This window comes from Ostrea edulis, chromosome 1 (genome assembly GCF_947568905.1).
Source record: "Ostrea edulis chromosome 1, xbOstEdul1.1, whole genome shotgun sequence".
NCBI lineage: Eukaryota > Metazoa > Mollusca > Bivalvia > Ostreida > Ostreidae > Ostrea > Ostrea edulis.
The window spans coordinates 51,996,863-52,009,456 of NC_079164.1; the positions used below are offsets into that span (position 1 = coordinate 51,996,863).

The window sequence follows — 12,594 nt, forward strand, 5'->3', positions numbered from 1 at the left end:
CAATTTTAGCTAGTGGATTATTTTCAAACTAGCAAAATTGAGCTTTTACTAGCATTTTTCAATCGATTGCTCTTTTACAGGAATTTAAGAAAACAATCATGTCTCTATATCAAAATATAGGGAAACTCTTTTAAAATCTTCTTTAAAGTGCAATGATAAAAATAAGATTGAGAATTCTTTCATTTAAAATTTAATGAATTATCAGACAACATGCATGTGAAGGTCATAGGGTACACTTGTGCGGTGTACTTGCTGTCCAGAGATCTACTACCTATTTACAACATCATGTGGTTTGAAATCTTGAAGACTCCGCCAATTCAAATTATATGTTCAAAACTTTTGGAAATTTCATCTAAAAAATTCTAGTGGAAAAAAAACCCACGAACTCGAAATGTTTGACTATAGAGTACAGAAGGACACCACGTGAAACGGTGACACTAACTCTGTCATGTGTTGTTTCATGTAGACACGGACGAAATCAACATGCTTGCTATTTGAATCAGACGTCACTGAGAAGCCCGAAGTGTGCTTGAAGTAGGACTGACTGAGATGACCTTGGCCTTAGTTATTTATTCGATCCACGTTTACTTTTTCAATATTTGTATATTCATTCTGTAAAGCGTTTCTATGCACAAGACAAAATTATTGTAAACTTCAAAGTACAGCCAATAAACCGAGGAAATCCGGAAAAAAGATCTCTTTTTTTTCACTCGCAAAAAGTTGTGATCACTTGTGATTTTTTACTCGCAATTTCAATTTTAAACTCGCATTTAGCGAGTATTTCCCCTTAATTTCGTTGCCTGCAGCTTATGGCTGATACTTACGAAAAATGCCCAACATAAGATTGTGACAGATGTATTTTGTAATATTTTTGGTACTCTTGTTACCCCATGACCTTGGAATTTTTCCTGTGTATGTCCTTGACTTTGTATATGGAACACAACATATATACACTACAGATATATATTTACGTTTAGTAGAAGTATGTACATGAAAGTGTCGAGAACATTCGATATTTTTACATTTAGTTGCAGTAGCGGAGGATTAAAGTGATGAACACCCGTAGTTGTCTGTAGATGATTTTTCATTCTTATATCTGCTGTTCTTTCAATATATTATTTTAAATCAAACAGTTTTGTAAGAAGTAAAATGACAATTTATATATAAGCATGAGAGATTTGGAATGTTGGAATTTTCCTTATAATGTATTACTATGCACAAAGGATAAATTAAGGGTAACAAACGAAAAAACCTATTGGGCTGGATTTGGTTTTAATCTTTGAAAAAGCTCATCCATATTCGTTCTAGTTTATGACTTTAGGCCAAACAAATGCAATGAGTAGTTAATTATCACACATCGCAATGCCTTTAGTATGTGGATGTAGGAGGAAACTTTTGATAGATCTCTTACTATGATGTAGCACGATACATGTATTGTTTGCCCCAATCCCTATCCCAACCCACTCTTTTCTACCTATAAACTTTAATCTTGCATATTTTGGCATAGAACATTACCAATATACACATTTATCCAACAACGAAATACACCTGTTCTCCGACAACAGAACTCTCTCCCTAAGAACTTCTTGATTGGCAAACAGCAATTTTTGCTTGGAATGCCTTAATTTATATATGGCACATGTACTCGAGTAACACAGAATGAATGATTATTGTCCTCAGAACAAAGTCTGCTACCTCGAGATAGGATTCCAGCTAATTGCGTTTGTGTACAGGGAACTTACAATTTGCTTTCACTTAAATGCCTTTTATATGAAGAATGGACATGATTATTGAAGGAAAATATACACATTTTTATACAAAATCTATCAAATAAATTATTGAAAAGGCAAAATAAAAACGAAGTTGTAAAAGTGTGGCACGAGATGGATTTGAGTCATGACAGATATGAACCTCGGCATTCAGTGACAGCGGTGCAGTTTACTGAGCTACACCAACCTGTAGAACTTAGGATATAGATATGAACCAGGTTGTCTAAAAGCAGGTTGCCTAATTTTTTGTAGGATTTTTGTGAATTTAGACCCCATATAGGAGAGGGGTGTCCCTAAAAATTTTCATTGTGAATTGTTCTTAAGATTACAACCTCTCAAAATATCAAAATTTCATTTAGGGACGCTTATTGTCGAAGTGATCTCATAGTAGGAAAGTAGATCTGATTAAAATGGATAATAGAGAGAGAGAGTAATTTAATGTATATGAAAGACAGCTGAATAAGAATTGTGACCAAAAATGTGACACATTTAATTTTGATTAGGGCTGGTAAATTTGACTTCTATCTAGTAAACATTTAGCCTGCATTATAGACCCAAGTGGCTGGTGATCAAACAAGTTTTTGGCAATGACTGCACTTACATGTGCTACTGCTTTTCTTCTGTTTTTTTGGGAGGTGGGGAACAAATTACATCTGATCTTGGCAACAAAGTACATACTATTACATTAAGAGAGAAAAAATTTAAGTTTTAGATTAAAGTTAATTTAATTACATGTACTATGTTAACTTGAATAATCATAAATAACATGAGCACCATGTAAATGTATATTATTAACTGATTTAACAAGACCCTCTCTCCATAAAGCTATTCAAAACAACCCATGCTAATTTTCACATTCAAATATTTATGAATTTTTGGTTGAGAAATAGAGAATTGATTAAAACACTGGTATTAGTATTTACAGGCTTTCAAGCAGGCCCTTATTTTCCTTATTTTTCTACAACAGCCCTTACTTTCCTTATTTGAGCTTTAGAATCCTAAAAAAGCCCTAAGTTTTTGTTGAAATTCCTACATTTTCAAATTTTGAAAGTTTAAGTAAATTTGACATAAAGTTAGTGTTGGAATTTATTTTTTGTCTAAAAAACCCTAAAAAATCCTAAAAAAGGCCCTTTTTGATAATTTTGCCCTAAAAATGGCCCTTATTTTTTGCAAAATGTCACTTGAAAGCCTGTATTTATCATAAAATCACATTGCATTCAGTTTTAATTAAACATTGTATAAACTGAGAAAAAAAAAATTAATATTCATAAATGTTTTTAAAATTTTTGACATCTGAAAATGTAGACGATGTATGTACATGTATTATCAAAAGAGGCCTAATTGATACACACAGCTAGATTCCTGATTAGAAATTCATCTTGCTCTTAAAATCGTAACATATCGTATCATAAATATTCATGCATACTTCCAAACATTTAAAAATTTGCACCAGATGTATCAGAGTCTTTAATAAAGTATTAATACTTTACTTCATAATCATTGATTATATGTAAATATACATGTATATGTATTTTTTTGTTGATAACTTGGTTTGTGATCTTCAATTTTTCATTTCAGATTGCTATTTTTTGCTTTACATTGTTTAATTTGGAAATAATTGCTGTGAAGGTCAGGAGTTATGCCAGTCAGGCTTTTCGATGATTTTTATACTCGCACTCTTTAAAGAAAGTTCGGGTATATTGTTGTTACCCTGGTCCATCTGTCACACTTTCTTTTCCTCAAACTCGCCTTTTATTTTAAGTATAGTAACCAGTTATTCTTCATGAATATGATAGGTAATGTCCTGTTGATGTGCAGTAAGATTTTGGAATTTTCAATTTTACCCTGGAGGCCAAATGGGGGTAAAAAACGTTTTTTTTTCTAAACTAACCTGACCTGGATTTCTGGAAGTAAACTTAAGTCAAAACTTGGACTTAAGTCTGAGATTTTACTAAAATTTTGACTGCTCAGAAAAAGTAAATTAGAACTTAATTTTGAGATTTTCCCAAGAAATCCAAGGCTGGTTCCCAGAAATCCTCTTACATTTTACGCAGTAGCCAAATAATCGTTTGGAAGATGATTGATGGTGTCCTGTAGATGTGCATTAGGGTTTCGGAATTTTCATTTTCACCCAGGGGGCCAAAAGGGGTTGAAAATGAAATTTTTCTACAAAAACCCTTGTTTGCAGAACTCCTCTTACAATTTACACAATAGCCAAATCTTTTGGAAAATGATTGTTGCAGATGTCCTTGAGATGTGCAATAAATTTTCTTTATCACTTTGAGAGGCAAATGGGGTGGAAAAATGATGATGAATAAAAAGCAAGTGCTCGGTGCATTGTGTCATGTGCAAGAACTTATGTCTCTCCTCTTCCAGGGGGAGACATTATTTTTTTCATTTTCTATCTGTCCGTCTGTCTTTCACAAAATTTTGTGAACGCTTCTCCACCTATATGGCTTATTGAATAGACTTGAAACTGTGTACAATGCTTCATTGCCATTTGTAGATGTGCATATTGTCGGGATGGGAGCTAGGATCCAATTATTTTCCTGAAAGTTACAGTGGATACAAAATGGAGGATGTAAAATAGCTTGTGAACACTTCTCCTATATGGCTTATCTGATAGACTTGAGAATTTGTACAATGTTTCAATGGCATTTGTAGATGTGCATATATTGTAGGGACAGGAGGATCTTATTGTTATCCTTAAAGTGGGTCTGAGGGGTGGAGGGTGTAAAATAGTTGGTGAACACTTCTCCTAAATGGCTTATTGGAGTTCATAATGTCTATGTTCCTGCCCATACTTTCTCCTCCATACCATGCAGTACATTAAGGGGAGGAGGTTTTATTTGGTGCACTTCAAATTTCATAAAAACAACCTCTGGTTGTTTAAAGGGTTGGAATCTCAGCCATTTTAAAGATATTTTTGAACATTCCCGTGGGGATCTGGGTTAGAATAGGTCCTCAGTACCCTTTGCTTGTTGAAAGAGGCGACTAAATGAGGCAGTCCTTCGGATAACACTGCAAAAACCGAGGCCCCATGTCACAGCAGGTGTGGCACGATAAAGATCCCTCCCTGCTCAAAGGCCGTTGGCGTCGAGCATAGGCTTAAACATACCTGTGACAGAACTGTCATGCCACAACTGGAGATTTGAAAATTTTCAGTTGGAGTTTTGGTCTGATAACTGGAGATTTTTTATCGACATTTTTTTTTTTACCGTTTTTGTGTGTTCATTGGCTAATGAAATCATGCTATTAGTAGTTTTTTTTGTGTTACAAGTGTCTGAGTTCATAATCATCAGATCCTTTTTGTGTTGAGAACATTGATAATTCCTTTTTTGTGTTAAGAACATTGATAATTCTTAAGTCAATACCTTAAAAACCACAATTAAAAGAAAAAATCTTGTTATATTTATATATTTATTACAGAGATAACAAGTTATAACAATTATCACTTTTCAGAAAAGTTGACCAACATATTAGATCTAGGCCTACTAACAAATTTAAGCTCACTTGAGATTTCAGCACTGGTGAGCTAAATAATATAAAGAACATGTTCTCACATAAAAGAACTACATTGCATATCTGAAAACGTGTTTTTTTTTCAGTGAAATGTGTAGTGAACAAATATATGTTACAAGACTTGGCCACGTACTATTTATACATGCATGTGTAAATAAATATTGAGAAAATTCGAACTGTGCACACCCATCGTCGTCTTGCCGTATCCATCTTTGAATATACAGTTCAGTTAGAGATAATCCATTCTAATACAATTGTGTCATTCTGTCCACACATATTACGAACATCTTCAGTGCCCACTTTCTTTTCCCACCTGCTCCTTACCAAGTTTTCAACAGCATCAAAGATCGTCCGACTTCAACTGTCGGTATCACTTCCTAATCACCAGAGCGTGTGCCAAAAACAATCTTTTTAATCATCCACTAATTGTTTTATTATCACTAATTGCTGTGTAATCATAAATAAACTCCTCAAATGGCTTCAGTAATTACTGTACCCTCGTTAATTGACGTTTACCTGTGCAGTCACTGTGACAGAAAAATCAATAACTGGAAGTAGACGACTTTCGATTGTCTCGGGGTTTTTCCATATCAATATCGAAAAATGGCGCTCAGAAAATTTTTGTTGTTGAAAATTTGAAATGACGGAAGATTTTACATTTTAACGGAAGGAACGGAAGGGGGGGCTCAAATTCGGGAGATTTTGTCTTCCGACGGAAGAATCACAGGTCTGCTTAAATTTTGCAGCCCTTCACCGGCAATGGTGACGTCTCTACATGAGTGAAAGATTCTCAAGTTGGACGTTAAACAATTTACAATCAATCAATCATGAACAATAAAAAAATGGTGGTTGGAATGACCCCAGGGCACTTGCCTATCAGAATACTCAATGCATCTTGATATATGCAGCAGGAATGTATATGGTTTAGGGGTCAGGACCTCAATTGTTTTAAATATATTTCAACAATTATGAAATGGGGTTTTGGATGACCCCAGGGCACTTACCCAACAGAATACTCAGTGTATCTTGACATATGCAGCATGAATATATATTGTATAAGGTATGCTGTGTTGTTTCTTTGCTTGTTACACTAGTATGATGTAGAGTAAATTTAAAGGCAAACACTTGCGTGGGGCTTTTACTGTCTAGTTTTTTAAAATTACATTTGCCTGTTAGTTTCATATTAAAAACACGTCATCATCAATGTATGCAACCGACAACCGTGGTAACAATATTGCTTATCATTTTCCATCGTAATCGGTCTTTTTTATTTAAAAATGTACATGTTTCATGGAAGTCTTGCATCAAACCGTGACATTGCACCTGCTGCAAAAGAAAAGATGGTAATAAAAGACGGTTCCATTGAATGTTTATAAATGTTATATCCATGGTATTTATGTATGTACATGCCTTTAAACATGTAAAGAAACACTAGCTTTAATGTTTTGTTTCTGGGGAGCTAGTCGTTAGTCATGGGAAATCCGGAGACAGCAGGTTAGATTTAAACTAAGGCAAGCTCTGGCATAATAATGATATTTTTGATATGTATCACAATTATCATTCTAGATCAGAGAAAAATCTCAAACTTTGTGAAAGATAGTTATAAAGTTGTATGACTACGTAAGTGACACAGGAAAATTCAGGTAAATCACTAATTTTCAAATGCATTTTATACATGCATTGAATACCACAAAAGTATTACAAAATTTGTGCTATCTTCACAATAGAAATTTTGTATACACATAATTGAAAACAAAATGGAAGAATGTTGATGAAAACTGTGCAACATCCTTTTTTTTGGACGGGTTGAACGTACATCTGGCGTATAGTATGGTGAATGGTGGTTGGGTGACTGGGCGGGCGGGCTTCCGTCCCTGTAATAAGGTACCTATACTTTCTACTTTGTGTAATCACCTCCTCTCACACCTCTAACTTGACATTCCTCAAACTTTGTACAGTTTTTATGGACACATTGAAGATATGCCTTTGTCTTTTTGGAAGTGATTGGACATTGTTCGAAAAATTTACATGTAGTTGAACTTGGTCATTTTTTAAGCATGGTACCTACTTTGTGTAACGAACTATCACAGCTTTTGCTTGATGTTTTTCAGACCTTGTACATTATAGTAAAAAACATTAAAGGTATACATGTAACATTTTAAAAAAGCTTTTGTTTTTTTGAAAAATTCTACATTTAATATGTCATTTTCCCAGTATGTTTTGTACTGCTTTCTCTATGATAGATAGCGTTTTCAAAAAGAACTCAGCCATTTCTGTTCTTATTATTGATTTTTAGCTCAACTGAGCCGAAGGCTCAAGTGAGCTTTTCTGATCAAAATTTGTCCGTTGTCTGTCGTCTTAAACTTTTCACATTTTCATCTTCTTCTCAAGAACCACTGGGCCAATTTTAACCAAACTTGCCACAAAGCATCCTTGGGTGAAGGGCTTTCAAGTTTGTTCAAATGAAGGGCCATGTCCCTTTCAAAGGGGAGATAATCGCAAAAATAGGGTGGGGTCATTTAAAAATCTTCTTCTCAAGAACAAATGTGCCAGAAAAGCTGAAATTTTCATGAAAGCTTCCTGACATATTGCAGATTTAAGTTTGTTCAAATCATGGCCCCCGGGGGTTGGATGGGGCCACAATAGGGGATCAAAGTTTTACATACTAATATATAGGATAAATCTTTAAAAATCTTCTTCTCAAGAACCACTGAGCCAGAAAAGCTGAGATTTACATGAGAGCTTTCTGACATATTTCAGATTTCAGTTTGTTAAAATCATGGCCCCCAGGGGAGGATGGGGTCACAAGGGGGGATCAAAGTTTTGCATACAAATATATAGGGAAAATCTTTAAATATGAGCCAAGTGACTCAGGTGAGCAATGTGGTCCTTGGGCCTCTTGTTGAATTTGGAATCATTTCTGGAGGATGAGTGATATGTGAAGAGATTTAAACTGTATATGTATAGTTTGTTATTTAGTATTATATTTGAAGCAAATTGTCGGGATGTGAGGATCCAATAATTTTCTTAAAAGTTATAGTGGATCTAAGAGGGATGGAGGATATGAAATAGTTTGTGAAAACTTCTTCCTCTATGACTTATTTGATAGATTTAAAACTTTGTACAGTGCTTCAATGCCATATTGAAGGGACAGTTGAATCCCATTGTTATCCTTAAAGTTATAGTAGATCGAAGAGGGGTGGAGGGTGTAAAATAACTTGTGAACACTTCCTGTAGGGCTTATCAGATATCCTTGAAATTTTGTACAATACTTCATTATCATTTAATGATGTTCACATTATTCTGACCCAGGGATATAACATTTTCCCACAATTTACAGTGGATCAAAGAGAAGTGTTTTGTAACTTTTTTTTCATGTACAAGGGTATGTTCACTTTTCTATTATTTCTTCAGCATAACGGTAATTATTTTTGTATCATATACAACAATGACATTGGTCACATCGATGTTGGAATCTTTTCTCCATCTTTTTCCTCAATGCACAAAGTGCACTTCATAATGTCTATGTGTCTATGTTCCTGCTCCATACCATGCAGTGCATTAAGGGGAGGGGTGTGTGTGTACACTTTAATTTGGGGGTGCTGGGGAGACATTAGTTTTGAACAAAAACAAATTATATTTTACTGGGACTTGATTTCTGAAACTCAGCCTTTTCAAAAACTAATTACCTTCACAAAATTCAGCAAAGAAACCTGGGTATACATGACACAATATTCGGGCAAAGTTTGTGCAGAAAAATGTATAGTCCATATTTTTGGCTGATTCAAATGGTAATTTTACTTGTTTTTTCCCCTCCTGTTTCTGATGATTATTGTTTTGAGAAAATCTTTTACAGGAAAAGGACTTCGAGTTTGATGATGTTCAAGTTGTAGTCCAGAAGAGATCAACTGCAAACACTTTGAAAGATGATGAGGATTTTTTACAAGATGAAGGATCCGGTGATGTGGAAGGGAGTGGAACTGGGGGTGTGATACCCCCCACAGTACCAGGTGAGTACACCACTGGCAACAGTACTGAGACATGGAAAGTCTCTCAGCAAGACTAGAGTTAAATAAACAACCCTTGCACCTTTGATGTTAGTTGAAGCATTTTTGTGGACTGATACTTCTTTCAAGTGTAGACAGTTGCATAATTTGTTGCATGTGTAATATGTCATTCCCAATTGATGGCAATTGCATCTTGGATATAGAACTGTTATGATACAGATTATACATGTGTTTGTTATCGAGATATATCCAGTACATGACTTGTGGAGAAGGGTAGTTGTCATTAATTTTTACAAATGCTACAATACACCAGTGCAAAAAATGAATTTTCTTTGTCACTTTTAAATGTAAATCATTGAGGCTCTTTACAAATGCAGACGCTATACAGGAATCGAAATGCTTGTCCTGCCATCGAGATTTGTCTGTCTGTCATTACTTTCATTGTGAAACACAATATTTATGCCCCCTTGAAGGGCTTCAAAGAAGAGGGGTATATTGTTTTTTACTGGTCAGTCGGTAGACCACATGTTCGCTCAATATCATTCACTTGATCGTAATGATATTTCATAGGTGGGTTGGGAATGAGTAGAAGAGGACCCTTATTTTTTCAGGTCAAAGGTCAAGGGTCAATTTACTCTGGAAATAGGAATCTACTGTCTACTCAATATTTTTAGAACCCTATGCTTGACAGACATCGAACTTGGAACATTGGTATATCCTAAAGAATAGATGACCCTTATTGATTTTAAGGTCACATGATCAAAGGTGAGAAGTCAAACTGGAGAATCTACTGTCTGCTCAATATTTTGAGAACTCTTTGATTGACATCAAACTTGGTACACTGGTACATCCTAAGGAGTAGATGACCCTTATTGATTTTGAGGTCACATGTTTAAGGGTCAGACTGAACATAAGATACTGTCCACTCAATATCTTGAGAATCTTTTGCTTGACAGACATCAACCTTGGTATATTGGGACATCATAAAATGTAAATAGCCCCTATTGATTTTAGGTCACATGGTCAAAGTTCAAGGGTCAATCCACTCTGGACATAGGAAAATACTGTCTGCTCAATATCTTGAGAACCCTTTGCTTGATAGGCATCAAACATGGTACACTTGTACGTCATACGGAGTAGATGACCCCTTTTAATTTTGGGTCCACATGATCAAAGGTCAAGGGTCAAACTGGGCATATTAATATATTGTCTCCTCTATTTTAAGAATCATTTGCTTGATTGACACCAAACTTAGTGCACTGGTACATCTTAAGGAGTAGATAACTTCTATGGATTTTTAGGTCACATGGTCAAAGGTAAAGGGTTAATCCACTCTGGGCATAGGAAGGCATTGTCCACTTCATATCTTGAATTGTATTGGCACTACTACAAATTAGATGATACATGTGTATAACTCTTTGATTTTACACCAATGGGGGCATATATGTTTTACAAACATTTCTTGTATGAATAGTATTCTACATGAAGCTTTCATATTTTATACCAAGGTAGTTAGTTGACCATTAAAGGAACACAGCATCAGATTTTGGAGTATTGAAATCAAAGATCAATGTCACAATAAACCTTTCCCATGTTTTCACTATGTACATTGGTTATTGGTGGTTAACGAGACATAGATTTTATCTTGAGGTCAAAGGTCAAGGTTACAGCATACATTCCCAGCTTGCGAATTTCTTGAAAAGGTAATTGATCCTGCAGATGAACTTGGAGAAGGGACCTAATTGCTTTCTGTCAATAGCAATTTTAATTAATATATAGTAATAGTACATGTAATACATGAGTTCGGTTTTTTAGTTCATATTGACAGCAAATGAAGTGCCAGGTTAACAGATTAACATTGTGATCTGTTGACTCTCATCTTTTGATGTTTCATCTGACTGTCTTCTTGGGACATAGAGTGATACTAGAGTTTAGATCAGCCTTGTATTAGCCCAGAAGCATTGGCTTTTGACCAAACCCATTATTTGTGTGTATACCTTGCAGGTTAAGATAAAAAGTTAAATGGTTTATGAAGTGCTTGTAATCTTCTTGATAGGTCACAAGATATAAATAATATATGACTCCTACACATCGACATAATATGTTGTGGTTGCAAATTAAATTTCATTGCTGTTACTCTGATGTAAATGCAAGTTAGTAGCATGAGCTAGTAACATGATTAGGTAATTTCGTCAAAGGTTGAAAGAGTTAAATTGCCATAGTTCAAGAAATTTCTGTGATTTCTATTATTGTGATTTCACAAACCAAAGAAATACTGTTAATTAGACTTGCAAATATGTAAATTTGATTTGTGTTTTTTAGCTCTTTGTTTTTCACATTGATAATTAAGCAATGTCATTTTGTTAGAGCTTGTTAAGTTAATGTTTACTACTGAACTGTCCACATCTCACATGTGCCTCCATTGGCATTGGTTATCTAAATTGTCAACTGCTGCCATACTTGTTTGTGTATTTTCCCATGATGCATCATTTTTGGCTGGGTTGCACAATATGGAAACAGCTTATAGAATGATGAATGGCGGACTGGCAGGCATCCTTTTAATAGGGTACCTACTTTGTGTAATCAAGTACTATCACACCTCTAACTTGACATTCCTCAAACTTTGTACAGTTGTTATGGATACATTGAAGATGTGCATGTGCCTTTTTAAAAGTGATCAGACATTTAAAAAAAAATTTACATGTGGTTGAACTTAGTCATTTTTAAAGCATTTCTTGAATAGATGGTACCTGTTCTGTGTAATCAATTCTCACACCTCTTAACTTACGTTCCTCAAACTTTGTACAGTTGTTATGGATACATTGAAAATGTGCATGTGCCTTTTTGAAAGTGATCAGGCATTTTTCGAAAGATTTACGTGTACATGTACTTGAACTTTGTCATTTTTAAGCATGTCTTAAATAAACGATACCTATTTTTTTTTATCAACTCCTCCTACAGCATTTATGTGACATCCTTCAGACCTTGCATGTACAACTGTTATGGAAGCATTGAAGATGTGAATGTGTCTTTTTGGAAGTGATTGGACATTCTTTGAAAAATTTACATGTACATGATGTAGTTGAACCTTCATTTTTAGCTCACCTGAGTTAAAGGCTCAAGTGAGCTTTTCTGATCAAAATTTGTCCATTGTCTGTCGTTAGCGTCGGCGTAAACTTTTCACATTTTCATCTTCTCCAGAACCACTGGGTCAATTTCAACCAAACTTGGCACAATTAAAGCATCCTTGGGTGAAGGGCTTTCAAGTTTGTGCAAATATTTCAAAGGGGACACAA

At 34.8% G+C, this 12,594-nt stretch overlaps 1 protein-coding gene across 11 annotated transcripts in view; it reads left to right on the plus strand.

Moving 5' to 3' along the window:
- The window catches only part of LOC125650138 (basement membrane-specific heparan sulfate proteoglycan core protein-like), a 251,179-nt gene that overhangs the window by 10,693 nt on the left and 227,892 nt on the right, over nucleotides 1-12,594 (plus strand). For all 11 annotated transcript variants that reach the window (XM_056153518.1, XM_056153520.1, XM_056153516.1 and 8 more), the window contains exon 2: nucleotides 9,148-9,301. In XM_056153518.1, coding sequence (XP_056009493.1) covers nucleotides 9,148-9,301 — 154 coding nt within the window. The remainder of the gene's footprint in view (nucleotides 1-9,147; nucleotides 9,302-12,594) is intronic.